The sequence below is a fragment of the Saccoglossus kowalevskii genome, chromosome 11 (assembly GCF_978046115.1).
Source record: "Saccoglossus kowalevskii chromosome 11, keSacKowa6.1, whole genome shotgun sequence".
Lineage (NCBI taxonomy): Eukaryota > Metazoa > Hemichordata > Enteropneusta > Harrimaniidae > Saccoglossus > Saccoglossus kowalevskii.
In genome coordinates this window covers 25,334,532-25,358,377 of record NC_140651.1, presented here as the reverse complement: position 1 = coordinate 25,358,377, position 23,846 = coordinate 25,334,532, and the positions used below count along the sequence as shown (strand labels likewise).

Sequence of the window (23,846 nt, the reverse complement as noted above, 5' to 3'; positions counted from 1 at the left end):
GTACAAATAAAATTCGAGTGCTCAATAAATGCTTATAGATACTTTGACACAGCATATACTATCTTAAATTAGTCCACAACTTGTATCTCGAAGTTAGTGACCCCATAATGCAGTGTGTTGTATTCCGAATTTCCACAGCTTGTTACCCTTAATCAATGATGTTCCATGTAACGATTAACTAAACAACAAGTGTGAATTTGTTGATACAGCTCTTCATTAATTTCCCCAATTTACTGCAGTATTGATTATTTAATTCAAAATTATATGGTTCAATTCAATTAAATAATTCAATAAACTCAAATCAATTGAGGCATTGAATGTGATACACAAAGGCATTTACATTCAATTCCAATGTTCTATCTGAATTTACCTCAAGCACATTTGTTTAATTTCAGACCAACCAGTAAATTTCGTGCAGTTAAATAAAAGTATGATCAACGTTGATCACGATACATATCCTTTGTTGATGGCCGCAAATGGTGACTTTCCATCTTTCACAGCAATCACGGTGTGTGGATGGATGAAAACGTTGTACAGTAACATCATTCCAATTGCATCATATGCTGTACCACATGAACCGGTAGAATTTAGAGTACAATATTACTCAAATAATGCTTCTATAACTATTACAATAAGGGAACAGCAAGTGACCACTGATACCTTGGTGATTGTTATTGATGGAATCTGGCACCAATACTGTACAACTTGGAAATCGAGCAATGGGTCTTGGGTGATTTACCGAGATGCTTTGCAGATTGCGTCTGGTAATAACTTTAGTACTGGCAGATCCCTTGACGGAAATGGTCAGTTTATCATGGGAAGAGCTCACGAAGGGTGGGGAAGTTATGATCAAACTAACCTCTTAGTGGGCAGCATATCTGATTACAACATTTGGAGAAGAGCTTTAACTAAAAATGATGTCATCGACACATTTCATTGCAAGATATATCCAGCTTTGAATAACGCAGTATTCCTTTGGAGCAAAGATTATATTGTTGTACAAAAGTCTGCATCTGTCAGTGGATTATCACATGTAAATACCTACAAACTCCATGGTAAGTACTAGAAATATATAATTTTGAAACAGATATTTCAGTTATAGAAGGAGTGTTATTTGTAGAGAAGGGTATATATCGTTTGTATCCACGTCTCCTATTATGAAACCCATAGAATACGCCACAATATTGTTGTTTTCGAGTGAATGCAAATGTCATAATCATTTCTTTCAGTTTCACAGCCTGAAACACATTCTTCCTGCAAATACCTTTTCGAACCTGCTCATTAACGTAACTCGAGTCGAGATTCAATTTCTGCTCTGATAATGATCTAAAGGATTAAATTTAATCTAATTCAATTCAAGATAGCTGAAATGTTAAAATTCATCAAATTCAAGCATTTATGCCATTGAAAAAGTTGAGTTTAAACGACTATTGGTCAAACTTGGTACAGACACCAGACATTACATGATCTGGATGCAAGTCATATTGTTTTTTTCAGATCGAAGTCAAAATGGCTGCCTGGTAGTCACAGACATTTCCTGACCAAATATTTTTCAAACGTTAGATATACAACATACATCATGTTGTACATGTGCATATTTATTCATTTGGTCATCATATTTAACAATTAAGAATTATTGTTGTTTCAGTGTTAGAAAACACCAAAAGCAAGCATTTCTGCAATTCTAAATTTGGGTCTCGGTCATGCATAGACAGATTTTTTTGAACATTGAACTTTATAGGACCTTGATGCACATTATTTTGTTTTAGTGAATATAGTTATGGAGCCATATCTCTGACATTCTCTATCTGTTCATGTGCAAACTTTATATATTTCCTGAGGACTCACATGGACTATGTTTATGACATTACTTGTTTGTTTGTTTTTAATAGAAGAATCATATACTACATTCGGAGACAATGCCCTAGAAATGGATGGTTCATCATATGCCATTATATCAGAGCAAGTGGTATTTCCAGAATGGAGTCATTTTACTGCCTGTGTTTGGTTGAAAGTAGCTGAACCCACCCATGAAATGACTATAGCTTCGTATTATAATCACGGATATAATAATGGATTTTTGTGGATAATCTCTTCAACTGGAGCCATCAATATGTACATAGTAGACATTGGAGCTCAGCTGGCCTCAGATCCATCTATTTATGATGATACTTGGCATCACCTGTGTATCACTTGGAGTTCTATCGATGGTCGGGTCTACTTTTATATAGATGGATTGGCTGAAATCACTGGAGTGGGCTTTGTAAAAGGCGAGGTCGTTATTGCTGGTGGTGTGTATGTCCTCGGACAAGACCAAGACAGTCCAGCAGGAGGGTATGAAGATTATCAATCGTTTGTTGGTCAAATGGTACACTATAATCATTGGAATCAGGTCCTGTCAGCATTTGAAGTTGCAAAGGTCGCAGATTGTTCAAATGATATTCTTATAGATTATCTATTATTTTCATCATTGACCACACAGTTTCTTGCAATTGATGTGGCTAGACAGTCGTCCACTGGAAACGTACTATGTGGTAAGTTGTACAATAAAATGTATCAAAAGGGTGTACATGCATTAGATGCGACAAACGTCAACGAATCAATGATTAGTTCAATCCCAGTGCATTAGTGCAATCCCGGTAAAAAACAGTAAATTTATAATTCGATTAATTGTAGACAAACATAGATTTCATAGATGACCCTGATGGTGTTCATAAAATAACAAATGCGGGTATTATGTTACTAATCATTTGGAGGTCAATTGATGCACTACACTCATTGGAATCGTGTTCTGTTCACATTTGGAATAGCAATGGCTTGTTATTATTGACCACACCATTTTGTGTGAATAATCTGTCGAGTCAAGTATCCACTGGGAACATGCGATGTACTTTGAACTTCAAAATCAGCAGTGACATGTATTTCGTGTTGGTGTCATTGTTTTGCTTACTATTTCACTTCAATTTGTTTTCTGTATGATCATGATGCATCAATATTTAATTTACAGACCATTTCATTGTATTCGAAGGATACAGATCTTACTTATAGGTAAAAGTAAAGGTTGAATTTCATTATCTTGTAGATATTAGCAGTGAAGACAATATCAAGACAATTCTATTTCATGGTACTTCTCATGTTGACATATCAACTTCTAGTCGTATTGGCCAGTTAGATCACATATCAAGTATTACAGCATGCCTATGGGTGAAGACGTCTCTTCAGAGAAATGAAATAACACTGTGGTCATACGCAACTGCGATGAATGACAATGAATTCCGCATGTTGTACACAACAAAGTATTACTACTATGTCATAGATACACAAGTCATTGTGAGTTATGATCAACCGCTGAACGATGGCAACTGGCACCTAGTATGTGGGATGTGGAGTTCCGAGAAAGGTGAATGGTATATTTACAGTGATTACACCCTCATAGAGTCTGGAACTGAGATGGGAATTGGATTGGTCATACAAGGTGGTGGTATGTTCATACTTGGTCAAGAGCAAGACCAGTTAGGTGGTGGATTTGATAGCTGGGAAGCACATTATGGCCTGATGTCCGGGGTGAATGTGTGGGATTACATACTAACAACTTCTGAAGTATTAAGCATTTTTCGTGGTTTGACGGTGACAGATGGAAACTTATTTTCATGGACTGGGAACTTGTCTTATATTGCATACAATTCACTAGAGATCTATAAGACCTCTTCAGATTTATATGGTGAGTTAAGTCTGCATCTGCAATGTAGATTTTAGACAGTTTAACAAATCCTTGTTTTCCAATGAACTTTATTAGCAGATAATGTGCATACTTTCCCTGGGTCAGGACAGAATAAAGGCTTACAATATTTTCATATTTCAATGTTTTTACAGACTCAAACCATATCTATCAATCAAACAACAAACAAAAGTTAATTCATGAGAGTTTATATACTATATTTATATATATACAGGCACAATTTTGGAATTGACAAGCAAAACTTTTAGTTAAATAACTCAACACGTACTATGAATTGCCACTCATTCAGTTCATGAGAGTCCCCAATACGAGATTCATCAGTCAGAATACTGATGATTTATTGATTTTCAGTAAAGGATATCATTTCTTTGGAGAAAAAACTGTTAATGGGAAATAGTTTAAAAATCAATACACCCACAACATCAAATATTGACTAACTAAAACATGTATTTGAAAAGTATTTTGTCACCAGACGCTTGACTAAAATTGATTGTCTCCATAATTTTCATTTAGTTTTTGGGTTCAGTAATCTGTTTTTATACATTTTTTCCTTTTTGTAGTCATATTCAACAAAATAATTTTTTGAGATTTGTACCTATGCATTTATGTTACTTGATGGAATTACGTCGTATGTGCTTATTGATGCCACGTACATTCTGAACAATGAAAAGTGTTCAAAAATCCAGAATTTCTCGGGGGAAAATCCGTTTTGAACAAATTCAATTCTGGAATTGATATACAATAACGTACACTATCTGAATAGAATCACAGAAATTAATAATTTTTCTAACCAATGCTGTTTCATTTTTTTTATTCCAGACCAGGCAGTAAATTTCATTCAGTTGAATAACAGTGTAATAGAGGTGGATCACTATATTTGTCCATTGTTGATTCCAGCAAATGGCGACTTCCCATCATTCACAGCAATCACGGTGTGTGGATGGATGAAAACGTTATATAGTAACATCATTCCAATTGTATCATATGCTGTACCACATGAACCAGTAGAATTTAGAGTACAATATTACTCAAATAATGCTTCTATAACTTTTACAATAAGGGAACACCAAGTGACCACTAATACCCTGGTAATTGTTGTTGATGGAATCTGGCACCAATACTGTACAACTTGGAAATCGAGCAGTGGGTCTTGGGTGATTTACAGAGATGCTTTGCAGATTGCGTCTGGTAATGACTTTAGTACTGGCAGATTCCTTGTTGGAAATGGTCAGTTTATAATGGGCAGAGCTCACGAAGGGTGGGGAAGTTATGACCAAACCAACCTGTTAATAGGCAGCATATCTGAGTACAACATTTGGAGTAGAGAATTGATCGGGAGTGAAATAATTGACACATTCCATTGTGCGATATCTCAAGCCTTGAGTAATGGAGTGTTCCTATGGAGCAAAGATCTAATAGTTGTCGAGCAGTCTGCATCTGTCCTCAAATTATCAGACACAAATATCTACCAAATTCATGGTAAGGGTATATTGAAGTTTTTTAAATAAATTTTGGAAAATTGATATTCAATCTATTATTATTGAGGCATAGCAGTGTTTTTGGTCTGGTGGATAACGTGTCCATCAAACTTTAAAAAATGTTTTGTCCAAATAAGATCACTGCAGAAATTGACCTATGATCTAAATAAAATAAAATCTTACTTTGGGGTTGAATACCAAAAAACTGTTGACCCATAATCGGTTGCCTCGCATTCAATGAGGAGGGCGATCATGAATGTTCATGTAAATTATGAGAAACCTTGTTTAGGGTATTTGTGTTCGACCTGCCCTGGTTCATACTGGCAACTCTGAATTGTTATGTCATTATGCTAGGAAGATAGTCATACAGCTGTCGCATAGTTTAAATATGGAATATGGTTTCTGTGGCATGATATACACTAGATATACATGTATCATTACAAATTACAAGTAAAAAAGACAGAAGCGAAAAAGGACACATTTTATTTGGTTATTCATCCACCATGTGTCGTATATTAATTAATTTGTTTCATGTCTACCTTTCATATCTGCACAGAATTGTCATATGCTATTTTCGAAGACAATGCATTAGTAATGAATGGCTCATCCTATGCCATTATATCAGAGCAAGTGGTATTTCCAGAATGGCATCATTTCACTATCTGTGTTTGGATGAATGTTTCCACACCAACTCATGAAATGATCATAGCTTCGTATTACTTGCACAGTGACCATGTAGGGTTCCAGTTAAAAATATCTTCAAATGGCAACATTGAGATAGTACTGATAAATTATGAAGATGTTTTAGCAGTTGATCCATCAATTTACGATGATACATGGCATCACTTATGCATCTCCTGGCACTCTTCTAATGGCACATGGTGTCTTTTTATTGATGGTTTTGAGAAATCAACTGGAGTGGGTCTCGCAACAGGTGAGACACCAGATGCCGGCGGTGTGTACATGCTCGGTTCAGGAAGTGAACATGATCACCAACAATCCTTTGAGGGTCAAATATTCCACTACAATCACTGGAGTGTGGTTCTATCAGCTTCTGAAATATCCAAAGTAGCAGAATGCAGGTATGATGTCCTCCCGGATTATCTGCTATTCTCAACCATGACAATGACATTTCTGGTAAACAGTATCTCTCAACTATCAGCTGGCATATGTGGTAAGTATAACTGGAACTAGACAGAATAGTTGCATTGTGTCTGACAACATTATTCTGTGTACATTGTTAGCTCAACCTCAAGTTCGTTGTAGCTATTTATGAAAGAATGTGTATGATTATATCGTAGTTGTATGATAAAGTGTTCTAAAATGAAAGTAGATCCAGTAGTGTAGATTGTGTTTTTATAGGTGCACATTATGTACAGGAATGTTCATTTTTGTGAAAGAAGGTCTTCACAACAGCTGATGGAACAGCAATTGACAATAATACACAAGGACACAAGCCATAATGGTCAGTAGTTTTCACTGCAAAGTAATAACAATTATTATACATCTGTCACCGTAACACCATAAGTTACAGCGTGCCGTAATTTTGCGGTATTTTACGGGGTATTTTCATACTACCATATTAGGAAATGCGAATTCCAAATATGGAATGATTACGCGCGTAAGCGTCCTCTAATAATAAAAACAAACATGGCTGCCACCAGGATTTGACCGGACTCCACACAAATAAGTTCACTGATTCTGTTCTAAACTTTTTGGATTTCGACATTCCCATGATGTATCATTGGAAGGAAAAGATGTATAATAATAAGGTTATTACGAAGATACCTCAAAGTATGCACTCAGACAGTACGCTGTCGCATCGACCTCCGCTGCGCGTCGATCGATACTGCCGCTGTACTGTCTTCGTGCATACTTTGAGGTATCTTCGTAATAACCTTATATTATTAGCAAAAACACATTCTTAGTTGCAGACACTCATCCAGGCAATATTGTGAGCAGCTTTTATCATCTTCATCAATCAATACCGAATGACGTCTATTATACGAGAATCAGTCAGCTACTCCGTAATTCTGTTATACAGTGTGCCACAGTGTGTTCATCTTCTCAAGACTGTACTGCCTTTCATTACATCAAAGACATACATGAATGTCATTTGTACAAGTCATCCACAGATCAACAGGATACACATGCAGACCAGTTGTATATCTTGATCACCTAAAAGTTATACCATGATGTTGTTTCAAGGATGCCGAAAAAATATACAGAGGGTTGAGATCTTTGTGCACAGTTTTTTTCTATGTGATATATTCAATATTACTGTACATAAGCAATTGTTCCATGTCCAATTGTTTGGTATTTGAAGCCAAAGACTGGGCAAAGTGCAAAACACACCAGCACTCTTTGAAAATTTACTCAACGTATTTGTGTATTGTATGACAATTTGTGAAGTTCAAATGTTTTTTTTTCCTGAATATTCTAATAAATGTATTCATCTGTTGCATATCTCACTGTTACTGAATGTGGGAATTGAACACACCTGAGAACTTTGTTGGCCACAAAACCACAAACACTTAGAACGCCAGTATTGTTACATGCTTTGATGGTGTATTATTTCCAGTAATCAGTAATCAAATATGTTAAACTATAGGTTACCAAATTAGATGTTGTGTAACACATACAAGGGTCTCACCTAACAAGGTTCTTCCCACATCAAATATACCAAGATCATTTTCACCATTCAGCTTCATTAGTTATCAAAACAATTTTAATAATTGTTCTATCATGTCCATTCTTTATTATTTAAAAGAAGAACACAGCTTTTTATTTTTCTTGGAAAATACAAATTTGAATGCAGTACCACACTTTCACATCAAAACAGAGTATGTGCACATAATTTGAAGGAGAGCTTCTTGAAGTCACTTCATATACAGTTCGTAAAGTTACTCTAAAAACAAAACTCCAGCTTGGTTCTACAAATGCATTAATTCAGTACAACCGTAATTACAATACATACATTGTAGAATTACAAAATTATGCAGTCGGAAACTCTTACTTGTGGATAGTTATCCATATGTGGATATTAACACACTGGCTAGTTCTAATCTCCTAAGATATCTACAATCACAACAGAATTTATCAAAATGAATAGCTATGTATAGGATTTCCAGGGCTCAGATGCAGGGGTAAACCTGATACAAAATGACATGATTTTTTCCAACCTTACAGCAGTTGACAATATTTGTATTTTTCATAACCATGGTAACCAGTGGTGCAGCTACTACCATAGCATTTTCCCATGAAAGAAATGGCTGATACACAATTATAAATTCTAATTCACTTTTCCGTGGCAACTGACTCCAGAAATTCTAACTTCTCGAAGGACTCCTCCACAACAGTCAGATGTTCAGCTATATTGACTGGATTTGTAAAAAGATTGCTGGAAACACCTTCAGAAATGAGATCTGAAATTCTTTTCTCTTTTGAAGTGTATTCCCTCAACATGTAATTCCAGTCATTCTGTAATTTTGAATGGAAATGTCATCAATTTTGAAATGTGTTACGGAATACATAATACAACTTTATTACAGAATATTGCAATTAAAGCACAAATAGCTGACAAAAGACAAAGTAATTAAGATGAAAGATGTCTTCCATTCCACACTTACCTCATGATATAGTCGTGTGTCATTTATACGGATAATTACATCATCAACTCTCAGAAAAAATCTCATAAGTAGAAAAAAACTGGACTGCATCACTCTCTAAAATAAAAAAAACATCACATCAAAACAAGCTAACTTACTAAAGGTTTTGTCTGATATGACCTTTTCCAGGCATAACAAAAGTAAGAGTAAACATCCTGAAACAATACAATAAAGCATCTAAACATATTGACTAGAATTTAATACTGAAATGTTAGTCTAAGCAAATATTGGTGGGAAAAATGTTGGCACTTTTATTGGCATCATAATTACAAAAATATTCATGTTTTTCTAGCAATACATGTACTGTTACAGTATTAATCTGTGTATACAAGTTCTCACAAATTTTTAGTATAACATCATGTCTAAGTAAAATTTGACAAGAAAAATACAAGCCAATGAGTTCCTCAATTAATACTTCATATACTGTATTAATCTCAATGTCACTTGTAGAATAATATAACATAAAATGAAGTTTCTAAAAACTAATATTACATCTCCATTTTTCCTGGACATAGTAAAAACATATCCTAAAGATCTGTGGAGTTTTTTTTTAGTGAATCCCAACGAGTTCTGGTCAAAATACACAAACAGGAAATGCACTACCTATAAACGATTATTGACCAGGTTGAATGAAGTTGCATTCTGAGAGCATTCATAGCTTTATTGGGGGTCTTTGGATTTAATGGTCTAAAAAGTACTCACAATTTTGATATTGAGAAAAGCCACACCATTGTCTGCAAGCTCATCTTCGAATAAAATCACCTCTTCAAAGTAAAATATTTTTTCTCTGATTTTCAGTTTTTCCATGTCAATCCTCTCATCTGTTGGAATGGTCTGTGAAGTGAAATCAAACAGGTCAGCAGCTGAGTTGTTGGATTTTAGAAATTTTATGATTTCCAATAGGTGATTTTCCATTCTACTGCGAGATCTCACGAGTTGCATGAAAGCCGCACATTGAACGTCTGCCACAAAAATGAATGATTTGATTTTGAACTTGAATTTCTTTATTTTGTAGCTCACATCGAAATGCCGATCTTTGACAGGGGAATATTGTGTTTGAATACCCTTACTTCGTCACAATTGACCATCATTCAATGTGTACAACACATTATTAAGCATGGAAATATCCCCAAAATACTTTTGTGTTTGTCGAATCCCACGTGATGTTTGTCGCCACTACAATGCTATGACCTTTATATGACCTGTTTTTACGTTCGATTTCACACATAATGCAACAATACAACTTTTAAGTAACCACTCACCTTCAACTGTTTTTCATCTTCCCCGAGTAATGTTCCTTTATAATTTGTTGTGTACGTCCAATCAAAAGGTTTGATGACTTCGTTAATGAATTCACTATCTTGTCTGATAAAAAAACAATAGTCATGAATCAGAATACTAGTAAATTGACCCTTAACCCTGTAATTACCGTAAGTCTCATCACCTTTCACAAAATAATCATAATTGTTTTCAAATAATAAACAATTTTGATCAAATTATGCAATCAAGCAATTGGGTTCAAAACTAAATTGAATTGTCATCAGAGTACTTGTAGTATCAGACATACACTGTGAAATTAAGCTGGATCCCAGTCCAAAATTGTTAAACAGACCTAAATTTGAGCAACATATAAACTACATTGTTGTGAATGAAGCATTCTCAAGAATATTTCAATGCTACAGAAAATTTGTCACATTTCTTGTAAACAAACTGTATTCCATGCCCATAGTTTTTGTCGCATAGAACCCATATTGAACATAGCACAAATTTATCAGTTTTAAAATAAAGTTTTTCTCTGTGCAATCAGCGATTGACGTCTCCTCTGTCAACATCGAATACTAGTACTTACCTCGCTTCTCTCCACCGTTCAGCCACTGCCACTTTCATCAAATCGTGTTTATCATCAACCAGTTTTAATGCATCCAAGGTATTAAATTCAATGCCAAACCCATCACTGTGTAATATACGTAACAGATTCTCAGCAAACACCATCTCAGGTAGTTGGGGTAATGCTAATTCTTTTTGAAATCTGAAATGAAGGAACAGACGGAGCGATTTTGAAAAACCTACATTTCTAAAAATTCTAGTGGAAATTTACAAGTCTGTGATAGAACCCCGGGGAATGAACTGATTTGTGTTTGTCTCACAGTATACATTGGTTTAAGTTGTATCGGCTCTCCCATCAACCACAAGTGGTGGCGCTATGTGACAAGTTGTTATGTCTGTCATCTGTAATAGACTTGAATATGACATCGCAGTGCATGTAATACAATAAAAAATTCACTCACTTGCATACTACGCATAAATCAGTTGTTCTATTATCAGCTTGTTTGCAACTATCGATCGACAGACAGTTTGACTTTAAAATGTGACTTTTGTTGAGTATAATAGTCCACGGACCGAATGAGAAGTTTTCCTGGTGTGCTCCCTTATTTGATTTTGAAGCCATCTTTAGAAAAATGTGAAGATATGCCTAATACCGAGTCAAAATTTCACCGTAGATTAGTTGGATTATACCCTGGAAATTCAAGGAAGTATAAAAATCCAAAGAAATCGATTTCAAATCACGTCATTATATGCTAGCAGTAGTAATTCCAATCGATAATCGATCATAAAAATATTACACGAACGAACGATGATCTCAGCTGTGAGTGTACTTAAGCTCACGAATAACTGGAGTTAGGCTGCTTTTTTCTATAAACTAAGAAAACGGAAAAATAAACCACAATTTTGATCACGCAGTCTTCATATATATTAAAAAGTTTTCATTAATATTTCATTTATTCAAAATCACTTCTCTACTTTTAAAAGAAAATTTATAACTTAATCGAAATACTTTGAGTAGTTAGAGGGTCCAAAACAGCGATGAGTACGGTAAGTATAAAAATGGCGGCTTACAGAAGTTACAGTGCGTTGTTTACGTGATAAAACCGAGCCAAAATTACGATGTTGCCCGAATTGTTTAATTTATCTTAGTAATTGTGTTATTGTAGACTCTGGGGTGTGTAGTGACGACTAATTTGTATAGACAGGTAAGCTCAAACGGGACTAAACAAAATCAGTTCTGTGCGTCCGTTTTATGCGGGCCATTCTTTTAGTGACGGGGGGGGGGGGGGGCTCTTATAAGTACATCCTTCGTACCTTATCATTTTTACGTTTGATGTTTTGGTTTCAGAATGGGAGTGTTGCGTCCGTCTACAACGCAGCATAACGCAATACAGATTTTCCCTACAATCTACTATAGCTGAACTATATTTAAAATTCGCCTGCTTCAAAACTTTTGCGAATAAACCTTGACTTCAATTTTCTGGTCATTACATCATGTTAGTAATGTATTGTTAATTAATACAGGTACTAGCGCGACTAGGCGACGATTATGGCCGATGATGTTCACTTTGCTGTACCTTCTGCAAAGCCACCGAGAGTTAAGAGGTTGTCATTGCCATCCGCTGCCATTCATTCTGATATCAATGCTTTGAAGTTAGCCAGGTAGGTGAATATGAAATTAATCTTGTAGCTGTGCTTTCTTTCCTTGTAATTAATATAGACCTACAATATGAATAAGATGGCGATATTTTAGTTTAATGTTCATAATGTTCTTATTCTCAATTATTCCATTCTCAACAACTTTAAAATTGACTTGAAATATTAAAAAAAAAAAAAATTATTTGTTTTAGTACTGATATCAATCATGCCAAGGTCAAGGGTTTTAAACAGATATTTCATTTTTGGGTAGTCTATCAGTCTTAGTAGTTATAAATAAAGAATTCTTTTACTTGGTAGAATTCTATCAGTTTCTTCTTTGATGTACATTTGTATCAGTTCCTAATTGTGTTGAGCCATGTGGTTTTACCTTGAAAGATGGCCTACACAGGTGGTTTATTGGGTATTTGCTATCAGTTCATTGCATTGTCTTGTGTAAATAACTGTTCTTTGGCAAACTGATGACATGATGGCACTGTACATAAATCTTCCTTGGTTTAGTTAAATCATTGTTTGATTACTGAACGACCATGCGGTCTATGGAATACCTGTAACTGCTTTAGAGGACATGCTTTTGTTTTGGGTAATGCTACTCCACATATAAAGATTATAACCGTGTTCTCACGAGGAAATGTTACATCACTGGATGTTACACCTGGGAGTTAAAAAGATAGCAATCTTATAATATTGTGTTCGTACAATTTTTTTACATGGCTCGTAAATATGATAGTCATTTTATATTGACTACAGCTGTGCTGACCCACAGATATGCAACATTTTGCTTGACTAACATATTTCTATATTTTGTGTTTTTTTCATTTATTTTTGTCTGCATTGGACTTGGGCATCACTAGCTGGTCATGTTAGTCATATTACTATGTGCATTACTATGTAGGGGTTGAATTTTATAGATACATTGTATTTGGGGTGGTTTGGTAAATAGTTTTAAATATTCATATGAAAATGGACGACTTTCTCACTCGCAAGCAGTAATTACTCTAATTGTTGCATCTCAGTTTAGCCATAGATTTAAATGGTAGAGCTTATGGTTAAAAAGTTATGCATGTATAAGTTGTACCGTGACGTCTTTTGTTTTTGCCAACCAGCATGCAAATGTTGCTCACTGATCAACACTAGCCTGTGATCTGCTGTGACAACTTAGCATGTGAGTTGTTATATTACCAGGGACACATACATATACATACATATATTTTTAACAGCAGAGCAGAAACAATGCCACTATCATTGTTATCGCAATATACAATATATATGCTATATTTTCACAAAATGGTGCATTTACCAATTATAGAAACACAAACATATTTATTTACATGCTGAAAAAGGATAGCGATCAACATTTGACACTAATTAGTTATATTCAGAAAACTGTAGAAAAATTCCCACAGTGAGAAAATTTTCAGTCTTCATAAAAAAAAAATGTAATTTCTTTACAATGCCAATAAAGCAAGATTCTATTCTATAATCTAAATGAAGATTGAGTTGGGACAATGTTACACTCTACTGTAATTTGCATTTCAATTGTATAGGAGAGGAATGTGTGTTCCAGATGGACAAGTGGAATTTTGAAAGTACAGGCTTGTTGTCTAAATCCAATGGTACAGGTTATGATTATTTATCGTGATGTAAATTAGGTGTGTTGGGTAATTCTCTAATGTGAACATCTGTACACTTTAGACACCAACTTGCAAGAGCATGTGTCTTGAGTTGGTGAGTGTCGCAGTACATGTACCTTAGCTAGATTCAGTCTGTGTCTGTTTTGAATTGAATATCACTGTTGTGTCTCCTGACTTTTTTGTATGTACAAATTGCAAGTGCTAGTGCTGACACATAGTGCATTTTTGCCACAGATTTCATATTCATGTTTGGGACTACATGACAGGGCTGTGTGGCCATCTCCCTATCAAATGTCAATTTTAATGAGCTATCCTGGCGTCAACCAGGCTCTTTCAAACACCTGCAGACCTTAACCAAGGTTCCTCCAAAGTCGCATTCGTTAGTGAATGAATCTCGGCCAGTGGAATAGGTCTTCCCATCGAGTCTGTGGCACACTGGCCCAGAGTAGGGTAGGTAGGATTTAAACTTGGGTCTACTGGCCATGAGTCTGATGCAACAACCATAGGCTACCAGCAACTGTAAGTTACTTACAAAATTGCCCCCGATTGGCTACCAAATTTTAACCCCTATCAGTCAGCCCAATCAGAGAGCAGCTTGTTTGGTTTTTTTCAACATATTAAATTCTGCCTTGTATGTACATGTATGCTTCGATTCAACTGCTTGAAGCCTAGGAAGTATTCATGTGGCTTGAATTCATGGGAATCAACAACTGGTTAAATTCTTTGAGATGTTGTTAGTCCCCGTTCGGACGCAGTCCGAAAACGGGGACTTATGTTTTGCCCTGTGTGCGTCCGTGCGTCCGTGCGTCCGTGATCACCTGTATCTCGAACATGCATGGACCGATTAATTTCAAACTTCACTCATACATCACACCTTATATGGGACATATGCACATGCATTTTTTTCATGATCCGATTAACGATAGCCGAATAGCGGCCATTTTAAGGCCGAAAATGCATCAAAATCGCACATTTTCACCAATTCCGGACCCGGATCTCAGTTATGCATGGACAGATTTCGTTCAAATTTGGTACATACATTAAACATAATAGGACCTTGATGCACGTCATTTTTTTTTTTTGGATCGGGTTCGAAATGGCCGACTGGCGGCCATTTTGTTTTAAAGAATTCAGTTCTGGATCCGTATCTGAGACATGTCTGGATTGATCGAGTTCAAACTTCACACACACAAGGTACATCATGTCACAAATATGTATGTGCATTTGTTTCATGATCTCATTAACGATAGCCAAATAGCGGCCACTTTAAGGCCGAAAATGCATTGAAATCGCACATTTTCACCATTCCAAACCCGGATCTCAGTTATGCATGGACGGATTTTGTTCAAATTTGGTACATACATTAAACATAATAGGACCTTGATGCACGTCATTTTTTTTTCGGATCAAGTTCGAAATAGCCGACTGGCGGCCATTTTGTTTTAAAGAATTCAGTTCTGGATCCGTATCCGAGACATGTCTGGATTGATCAAGTTCAAACTTCACACACACAAGGTACATCATGTCACAAATATGTATGTGCATTTGTTTCATGATCTCATTAACGATAGCCAAATGGGGGCCGCTTTAAGGCCGAAAATGCATTGAAATCGCACATTTTCACAATTCCGGACCCGTATCTCAGTTATGCATGGATGGATTTTGTTCAAATTTGGTACATACATTAAACATAATAGGACCTTGATGCACGTCTTTTTTTTTTCCGGATCAAGTTCGAAATGGCCGACTGGCGGCCATTTTGTTAAAGAATTCAGTTCTGGATCCGTATCCAAGACATGTCTGGATTGATCAAGTTCAAACTTCACACACACATGGTACATCATGTCACAAATAGATATGTGCATTTGTTTCATGATCTGCTTAACAATAGCGGAATGATGGCCATTTTAAGGCCGAAAATGCATCAAAATCACATATTTTCACAATTCCAGAACCGGATCTCAGTCATGCATGGATGGATTTTGTTCAGATTTAGCACAATGTGTTGTACATATGCAGGTGCATTTCGGTCATGATCTGCTTTGAATGTATATGTCACTCAAATATGAACGGAACGGGGACGTGTCATTGACAATGACTTGTTTTTCTCGTAATTATGTTTATGTTTACTTTTTCTAAATAATTGTCAAAGGTGATAGCTACTTACATTACTATTCGTCTGTCAGTGTCGGTGAGCTGTGAACTTTTTACTGCTTCATAAATCTGCCTCAAATAGTTGTTGAGACCCCTCCCCCATACAACTTTAATAGCCTTATGTTATGAATGTTGCAAACATTTTTAGTATAGCTGTAGCACAGTAATCATGCAACTCTGTCCCAATTGATTTCAAGTTTGTTGCAACTTGTTGTACTGTTTATTTGCTACTTTGTATACAACTAATGACAGCACATGAGGAAACAATGTCTTGCCTCAGGGTTCATTTCATTATGGCCTTGTGTGATCTACAGACGGACTGTGTTTGAATCTTGAATCCAGCTTAATTAAACAGATTCCAGGTGACTGTAGGAAGGACACGGTGATGGATATTTGTGTGGAAGTTATCACATTGTAGTGTACATGTATGGTTTCAGCAGGGGTTATGTATTGTCTGCTCAGAACAAAACCAGATTGCTGAGAAACCACAATAGTCATAAAACTATTCATTCAAGACACAATTCATCATTGTTCTCAATCTTGATTTATCAAGTGGAAAATACCTGTTACATAACAATGAGGTCATCTGTTTCTGTTTCAGACATTCTAGTCAACTCTAGATTGGCAAAGAACGTTGGTGGCGGTTCGTTCCATAATCTGACTCTAGATCGCAGTAGGTCTAATAGCATAGTACAACTCGGTGATTTAAAAAAGTAAGTATTGAAAATCAGACAAGTGGCCAAAAATAAATAGTTATAATAGCTTCCCAGCTCTCACAAGAAAACAATTTGGCACGGATCTAGAAGCCGTACACACGAATTGGTGACGTCACAAAATACATGACCTTCAATCGGGGTCGAATCACACTAGATGCACACTCACCAGAACCAAAGCAATCGTTTTGGCTTTTCTGTTCAACTCATCGGAACACTGGAGTAGTTAGAAAAATGAACATCACTTAACGACCAACGTCGCCGCGTGGTACACAAGCGAGCCATCAAAATAAAACAAAATTAGCTTGAAAAGACAGTGGGTTCGAGTCCCGCTCAGAGCTACCGTAAAAACGTAAATCAAATACACTGAAATCTCTCAAACCGTAAACAAGTAAACAAAGAACGCCGCGAAAAAATAATAAACCTCACAAAACTCCACCATACAAAATTGAATGAATAAATAATAAAATAACTTGCGTCTTAAACTGGACGACTCGCAATTTGTTCAACAGTTTCCAGATTGTGACAAGAGATAAACAAGACCCAAGTCAAGGTAAGTTTTGTTCAAGTGTCGATGGCGTTCCCTATAAACAACAGACGAATATCTTCTGTGGTGTTGTGGAATTTATACTGTGTTTGCGGAATTGTTGATCGAAGGTTCGAAGCCAGCAGTTAACATTTTGTTAGAAAGTTTCACAATTAAATCAAATATCCAATGATACCAGTATATTTATTTCATTATTTTAACAACTTGCAATGGTGGAAGTTGGTCAAACACAAGTTCTTACACCTAAATAAGTATCAAATATTTGTCGACACATTTATTCTCTCAATTTAACAACCCTGTAGAGGTGGAAATTAATTAAACAGGTATTTACTCACAAATATAATGGTCAATATTTGTCCATACATTCATTCTGTCAATTTAAGAACTTGTAATTGTTGGAATTAATCAAATGAGAGCTGTCTACACCAAAATAAGTCTAAAATATTTGTCCGCACATTTATTCTCTCAATTTAACAACTTGTAATGGTGTAAAATAATTAAACGAGAGCTGTTTACACCAAAATAAGTCTAAAATATTTGTCTGCACATTTAGTCTCTCAATTTAACAACCTGTAATTGTGGGAATTAATCAAACATGAGTTGTTTACACCAAACTAAGTATTAAATATTTGTGAGACATTTATTCTCTCAATTTAACAACTTGTAATGATGTAAAATTATTAAACGAGAGTTGTCTACACCAAAATTAATCTCAAATATTTGTCCACACATTTATTGTCACAATTTAACCACTTGTTAATAGTGGAAATTACTTAAACGCGACTTGTTTAATCAGTTGACATCAATGCAACTTACCTGCAGACAGTGCACAACAGAGTATCATTGTTGAGCAATTATAAACAGGAACGTGTCTTGGCATTAGCATTAGGGTTGTGTCAGGTATGGGCAACAGAATTATTAACAGGAACGTGTCTTGGCATTAGGGTTAGGGTCAGGTCAGGTATGGGCAACGGAATTATTAACAGGAACGTGTCTTGGCATTAGGGTTAGGGTCAGGTCAGGTATGGACAACTGAATTATTAATAGGAACGTGTCTTGGCAAATAACCATTGCATCTCAAAACCATTCCTTCAGTCGTTGCTTTCATGCACACCTTTTTTATCCTTGTATGTAAATGAACCCACAGCCGCAAAGATGACAATACCTGCAAGTTCCAGTTTCACCAACTTGTTCTCCGAACCTCATTCCACCTCAAACTTTAAAAGTCAAACAAAACTCAGTATTAACAGCGGTGCTATTCCAAAATTGGCATGTCTCCATAAGAGCAGTTAGTCAATCCGATCTTCGAACTTCTAAGAAGAGCTGTGATGTACGAAAAAATGTCACCGATTTCTTAAGTTCAGGGCTACCAAGAGTAACACTATCTCGACGGTTGAGCTCAAGTGCGGATAATGTGACACCACCAACTGTTGGGTATCTCTCTACACAAAGGTAAGATAGGGACCTGCAGTATATGTAGGGAAGGAGAGATTGGGGGTTGGATGGTTTGTATGTGGAGGGGGGAGCATATTTAAACTACCAGTACATTAAAAAAAATTATATTTCTGCCTGGAGAGGGCAGTGTTTACCATGTGAAAGTGGTAATTTTCTTTAATCCTTCATATCTTGAATACAGAAAAAGTTTGCATCAACCTAAGAACTACTCCTAATATAGAATATTTTTTGCAGATTATGAATTAAAAAATAACTTTTGCTTATATATGTCAATATTTTAACTGAGAAAAAAACAATTCTCCGTATCTGCATTGTGCAGTTTACAGGGGTGTCTAGTTTGTAGACTTGTCTTTCATTTGAAGAAGGCAGGAACAAGTTTTGATAGATAATTTTACTACTTTTTTACAGTGCATGTATGTCTAACTGTTGAAATTCATGACTATGTTACAGTTCCATAGGTCTAGACAGTGCCAATCCATTCAGTAGTCCAGGTAGTGCATCCAGTAATTCATCACTAAAGTTCACCGACTCTGGTGCTATATATAAATGGTACTACATCATCAATGGCGTCCACACCAACCCGTCTGCTGTCATCCAACGAGGCATTAGCTGATAATCTGGAAGAATTTGAGAGAGAATGTGCCTTGGAGATGTCAATGGGTGAAGTTGAAATAAATGAGTTTTCTCTAACTCATCTAACGATTCCAATGTTAGAGGTACGGCATACATCTTGCAGGAAAGCTTTATATTTCAAGTTCAAACCTTACTTTCCAAGGCGAAGGATCACACCACTGACCCAGTGATCACTCGTCTCAAATGAAGAACAAGAAGAGCTAATTCTTGCTCTCACAGTGCATAGAATTTGAATAGATTTTGACAGAAGAGTAATTTTAAGATTCCAGGCCATTTTTCAACAATCAAGGCCTACAAGTTATGCTTTACATTTTATCACTCATCATAAACATATTTTCTAGGTCATGTGAAAAATTACTAATTTGTAATTCTGTGTTCATTTACATTCTGTTGTGGAGTTTTCATTTCTGTTTAACCTGTGATGTTGGTGAAACGGCTCAAAAATTTTTTTTAATGGTAATCTAATTTCAGTGAAATTTAAGAGGACTGTTGTAGAGATTATAAAGTTGCTTTTAAAAAAAAAATATATTGAAAGATTACTATGCTTACAAATCAATGGTTATCTTTTATAAATGATCATTGTACTACTTTCAAACCAACCCACTTACTCCTCAAATAAAAGACCTCCCCAAGCTACTCTCAGAATTATATTTAACCATGTAAAATGATAACAGAGCATCTTTCCTAGTATTCATCAGACTTTTTGGCCAGTGCCGATACACCTTTATGATTGAAATCTATCATATAAGGTCACACACAGGCCATAAAGTAAGGGCTATCCATGGATATCACATCAAAAGTTTGCAAAGATTATACTGAACTCTTGTAGAAGATATCCATACAATTACATCAGTAATCCATACCATAATGATGAAATCAGTAAGGCTCAAATTTGTCATTCAAAAAAGTGGAAGGTGATCTTCATCTAAGTGTACTGTTGTAATTTTGATTAAAAGGTGATTGACGATCATAGAGAGTTTGAACTAGTGGTAATGTTTGTTTAGAGATCAGGCTGTCAAACCCTGGGAGTTGTGCGTTCATGGGAAAATTTAAAGAATTTATTGGGGATTCCTGATAATTATCAGATTGTCATCCACAAAACGTATTGTACAACTGCTTTAGAATGGTCATAATAATTTTGTTTCTATATATGCAAATACTACTTGTATATTTCTTACCATCTAGGTTGCTGCTGAGAAATATAGAGAATGCAAAGATCCCTAATACTCTACTCAACACTATTAGAACAGTATTTACATCATCTGAAGCATTGAATGCTAGCTTTAAGGTAAGATAAATTTATCCATGTTTCTGTACGGTACATAACATGCTGTTAGGAACAGACTGTTCTGTGTTGCAATGGTTATAAATCAGTGATACTACTACAAGCTAATTTGAAAATTACTACTATCTAATTTGCATATTTATTTGTTTATAATTGAATAATTAGTTTATCAATTAGTTGTTTTCTTAAAAGTTCAAGGATAACATTTCTGTGAGCATGAAAGATAAAACTGCTGTATATGATAGTCTGTTTCTATATGTATGTACACTGAATTAAACGTCCTGGGGAGAGCTGTTTATTCATTGCATGTCATAAATGGCATTTGATGCATGAACTTGTACTTCAAGCTGTGTTTTGTACATAGGCAACACGATGATTCATTTATATGGTGGAACACACAAATAGCTCAGGCTACTGTGAAATACTTTCGCTGAAAAGACAATTTGGGTGCTTTGTATAGAATTTATTTTCACTGATTTTTGACAAGTTGAATGTAAAATATAGGAAAAATGATATATTCACTGGATTTTATTTTCACTGAACCATTCCTTCAGCGAAAATGAATTCCAAGCGAAAATAAAGTATTTTGCAATACTGTTGGGGGTACAATGATTTAATAAGATTATAAAATGAAGCAAACTTGATGCACCAGAAATACATCCACGTTAGCAAGTAGTAGATTCATGGCCAGTTAAAAAGGTTTGGGCTGAATCGAAGATGAAATGTCATTATTTCTTTATTATGTTTTAATCCGAAAAATCGACTAACACGTTAGGGGGAGGTCAATGCAACCCTGTACTGCCAGTGTGCATACTTTGCATCATTCTTGAGATAACCTTATTATTATACATCTTTTCCTGCTTAGCGAGAGATAGAAGCTTAAAAGGGCAATAAAGAACGTTTTGTGTTGTACAAGATTCTCATTTTCATCACGTTTTATGTCCCAAATAGGGACAAATTTTGTAACAAATGCAGATACAGCATTTTATGGTACAGTAAATTCTATTGTTTACAATACTAGATGTAAAGCTTTCTATTACTGATATATAAATGGGAAGTTTCTTCTCATAATGTACACATGTGAATTTGGCTTAAACTACCGGGTACCTGTGGATGCAGATGAGGGTATGTTACTCCAAGGTTTTTCCATCCCAGGTTCAGTGTTTGTTGTGTTTTTGGTATCATTATAAAAATACATACAATTGATATTTTTACTGTTCATCAAGGCTCCAGCATTTGTTGACTATTTGGCTGACGTCACACCTGATTGGTTGAAATCTACCCAACTCAGGTCCTCTTATACAGCCATACACCAAGGACTGAACGTCCATGGATACTCAATCAGCGGTGGGGGTCTTTGAGTTAAGGACTTTCTGTGCTAAGTTTCCATACATTTGTAAACTGATTGGGGTTATTGTCTCATCCATTTGTCTTAACCTTTTCACTACCAGTTCCAGTTCTCTCTTTTAATCACAATATCACAAAATAGTCCTGTTATAGTCTGCACTTTTCTTCAGAAGAGTTGGACAAAAATAACCAAATTTTTTGAGTTAAAACTGAAAATTGACTCATTTTGTCTGTTGGCTCCAAAAATAGTATTGAAGAATATAAGAAAAATATGCAGACAAATTTGGCCAAAAAAGTCAGGTGTTGAAAAGGTTAAATCTCCATATACATTCATTTGTCTTGAACCTTGGTTTCGAAATTACTAGAATATGGGTTATCAGTGTGGTAAATGAATTTTCAATATCTAATTATAAATTTAGAGGGAGATGGATCACAAAGTATCTATAAGATGTGGGTTTGGAGCATAATGTAGGATGAACATCACAATGAAGCTGTGTGAATTGTGAGACAATCACTTAAGATACTGTAGAATACTTTATTTTCGCTTGGAATTTATTTTCGCTATTTTCGCTGAGGGGATGATTCCGTGAAAATAAAATCCAGCGAATATACTTTTTTTCCTATATTTTCACATTAAACTCATCCAAAATCAGTGAAAATAAATTCCAAGCAAACGCCCAAAAAGCCTTTTCAGCGAAAATTAATTCCAGCGAAAATAAAGTATTCCACAGTAGAAGCCTACTCCTAAAGCAAAATATCCAGAATTTATTCGTTTTGCAATAAACTTTACTCCAAGGCAACACAAGGATTTTGACCTTAAAAAAGTTGGAGGTCACCACCGTTTTTTTTGAGAAAATGATGGTTGTATTTTTGTGGAAAGTCGCCATTTTGACACTTATTATTATATAACACTTTTATCATAGGTTCCTATGGCAGAGATGCAATATCTGAAAATCTAACCTGGTGACATAGGCTAAAAAAATCATATATTGTTAATAATGGAGTACTTTTTGTTCTTAATTATTTAAAAAATCTGGGTTTTAGTGTCAAAAAATGCAATTTTTGTTTAACATTGTGTTCTATGGAATTGCTCTAAAAATAGCAATTTTCAAGAAATATTAGGACATATTTAAATCACAAAATAATGCTATTTCATTGTACCATGGGACATTAGCTTCATGATTGTACATAATAAACTAGTGAACATTGTCATGCGATTTATGACCATTTTTGTCAAAAATTATGAGTAGGCTTCTACCTTAATCACAATAAATACCTACATTTCTAGAAATATAATAATGCAGCTGAGTTTGTGAACGAAAAAGTTTGTGTTTGTCTTGTGCTGTTTTTGTTAGTGTCCTTGCATTTTCACAGTGTGTCTTTGTTTTCTCCTTTTGGATACAATACCTCATTTCTGTTTACAAACTCAAATCTTTCCATGCATCCTTTATAGTTCTGTGTTGCCATTGGTCACAAATAAGTTTTATTGATGAGTAAATGAAACTCATCTCGTATCACCATTCATAACGATATCACAGTTAAAAATTATAAATCTTCGATGATACATATTTAAAGTCTCGCTAAGTACTTGCCGATCATGATGAGTGTGGATGTTACACTTGAAACAGCACGGTTCTGAGGTGCAAATAATTTATACCATGAAAAACCAGCGAAAAATCAAAGATAAATGCAAACAGCACGGGTCTGAGG

The 23,846-nt window shown here is 35.3% G+C and overlaps 1 protein-coding gene and 1 pseudogene across 2 annotated transcripts in view; one reads left to right on the top strand and one right to left on the bottom strand.

Moving 5' to 3' along the window:
- Window positions 1-8,378: 8,378 nt before the first annotated feature.
- Window positions 8,379-11,522, bottom strand: LOC100376749 (TIP41-like protein). Its single transcript, XM_002740757.4, has 6 exons — window positions 11,174-11,522; window positions 10,735-10,914; window positions 10,148-10,250; window positions 9,588-9,719; window positions 8,847-8,942; window positions 8,379-8,697 (listed from the first exon to the last, which is right to left on the bottom strand). Exons 1-6 carry the CDS (start codon window positions 11,332-11,334, stop codon window positions 8,515-8,517), a joined length of 855 nt encoding a protein of 284 aa, XP_002740803.2. The 5' UTR covers window positions 11,335-11,522; the 3' UTR covers window positions 8,379-8,514.
- Window positions 11,523-11,747: 225 nt separating this feature from the next.
- Window positions 11,748-23,846, top strand: part of LOC144363267 (ubiquitin-protein ligase E3A-like) — a 49,474-nt pseudogene continuing 37,375 nt past the window's right edge. Inside the window, exons 1-6 of the transcript XR_014930877.1 lie at window positions 11,748-11,917; window positions 12,237-12,374; window positions 16,758-16,869; window positions 18,701-18,868; window positions 19,392-19,587; window positions 20,690-20,792. The product of XR_014930877.1 is annotated as a ubiquitin-protein ligase E3A-like (transcript). The remainder of the gene's footprint in view (window positions 11,918-12,236; window positions 12,375-16,757; window positions 16,870-18,700; window positions 18,869-19,391; window positions 19,588-20,689; window positions 20,793-23,846) is intronic.

Bases quoted from the DNA above. Each gene is read 5' to 3' on its own strand.
- LOC100376749 (XM_002740757.4), bottom strand. From the start codon at position 11,334: ATGGCTTCAAAATCAAATAAGGGAGCACACCAGGAAAACTTCTCATTC. The intron at 8,943-9,587 runs GTGAGTACTTTT...TTTTTATTTTAG, and splicing joins CTTTTCTCAATATCAAAATT to AGAGTGATGCAGTCCAGTTT. The intron at 8,698-8,846 runs GTAAGTGTGGAA...TCAAAATTACAG, and splicing joins ACACACGACTATATCATGAG to AATGACTGGAATTACATGTT.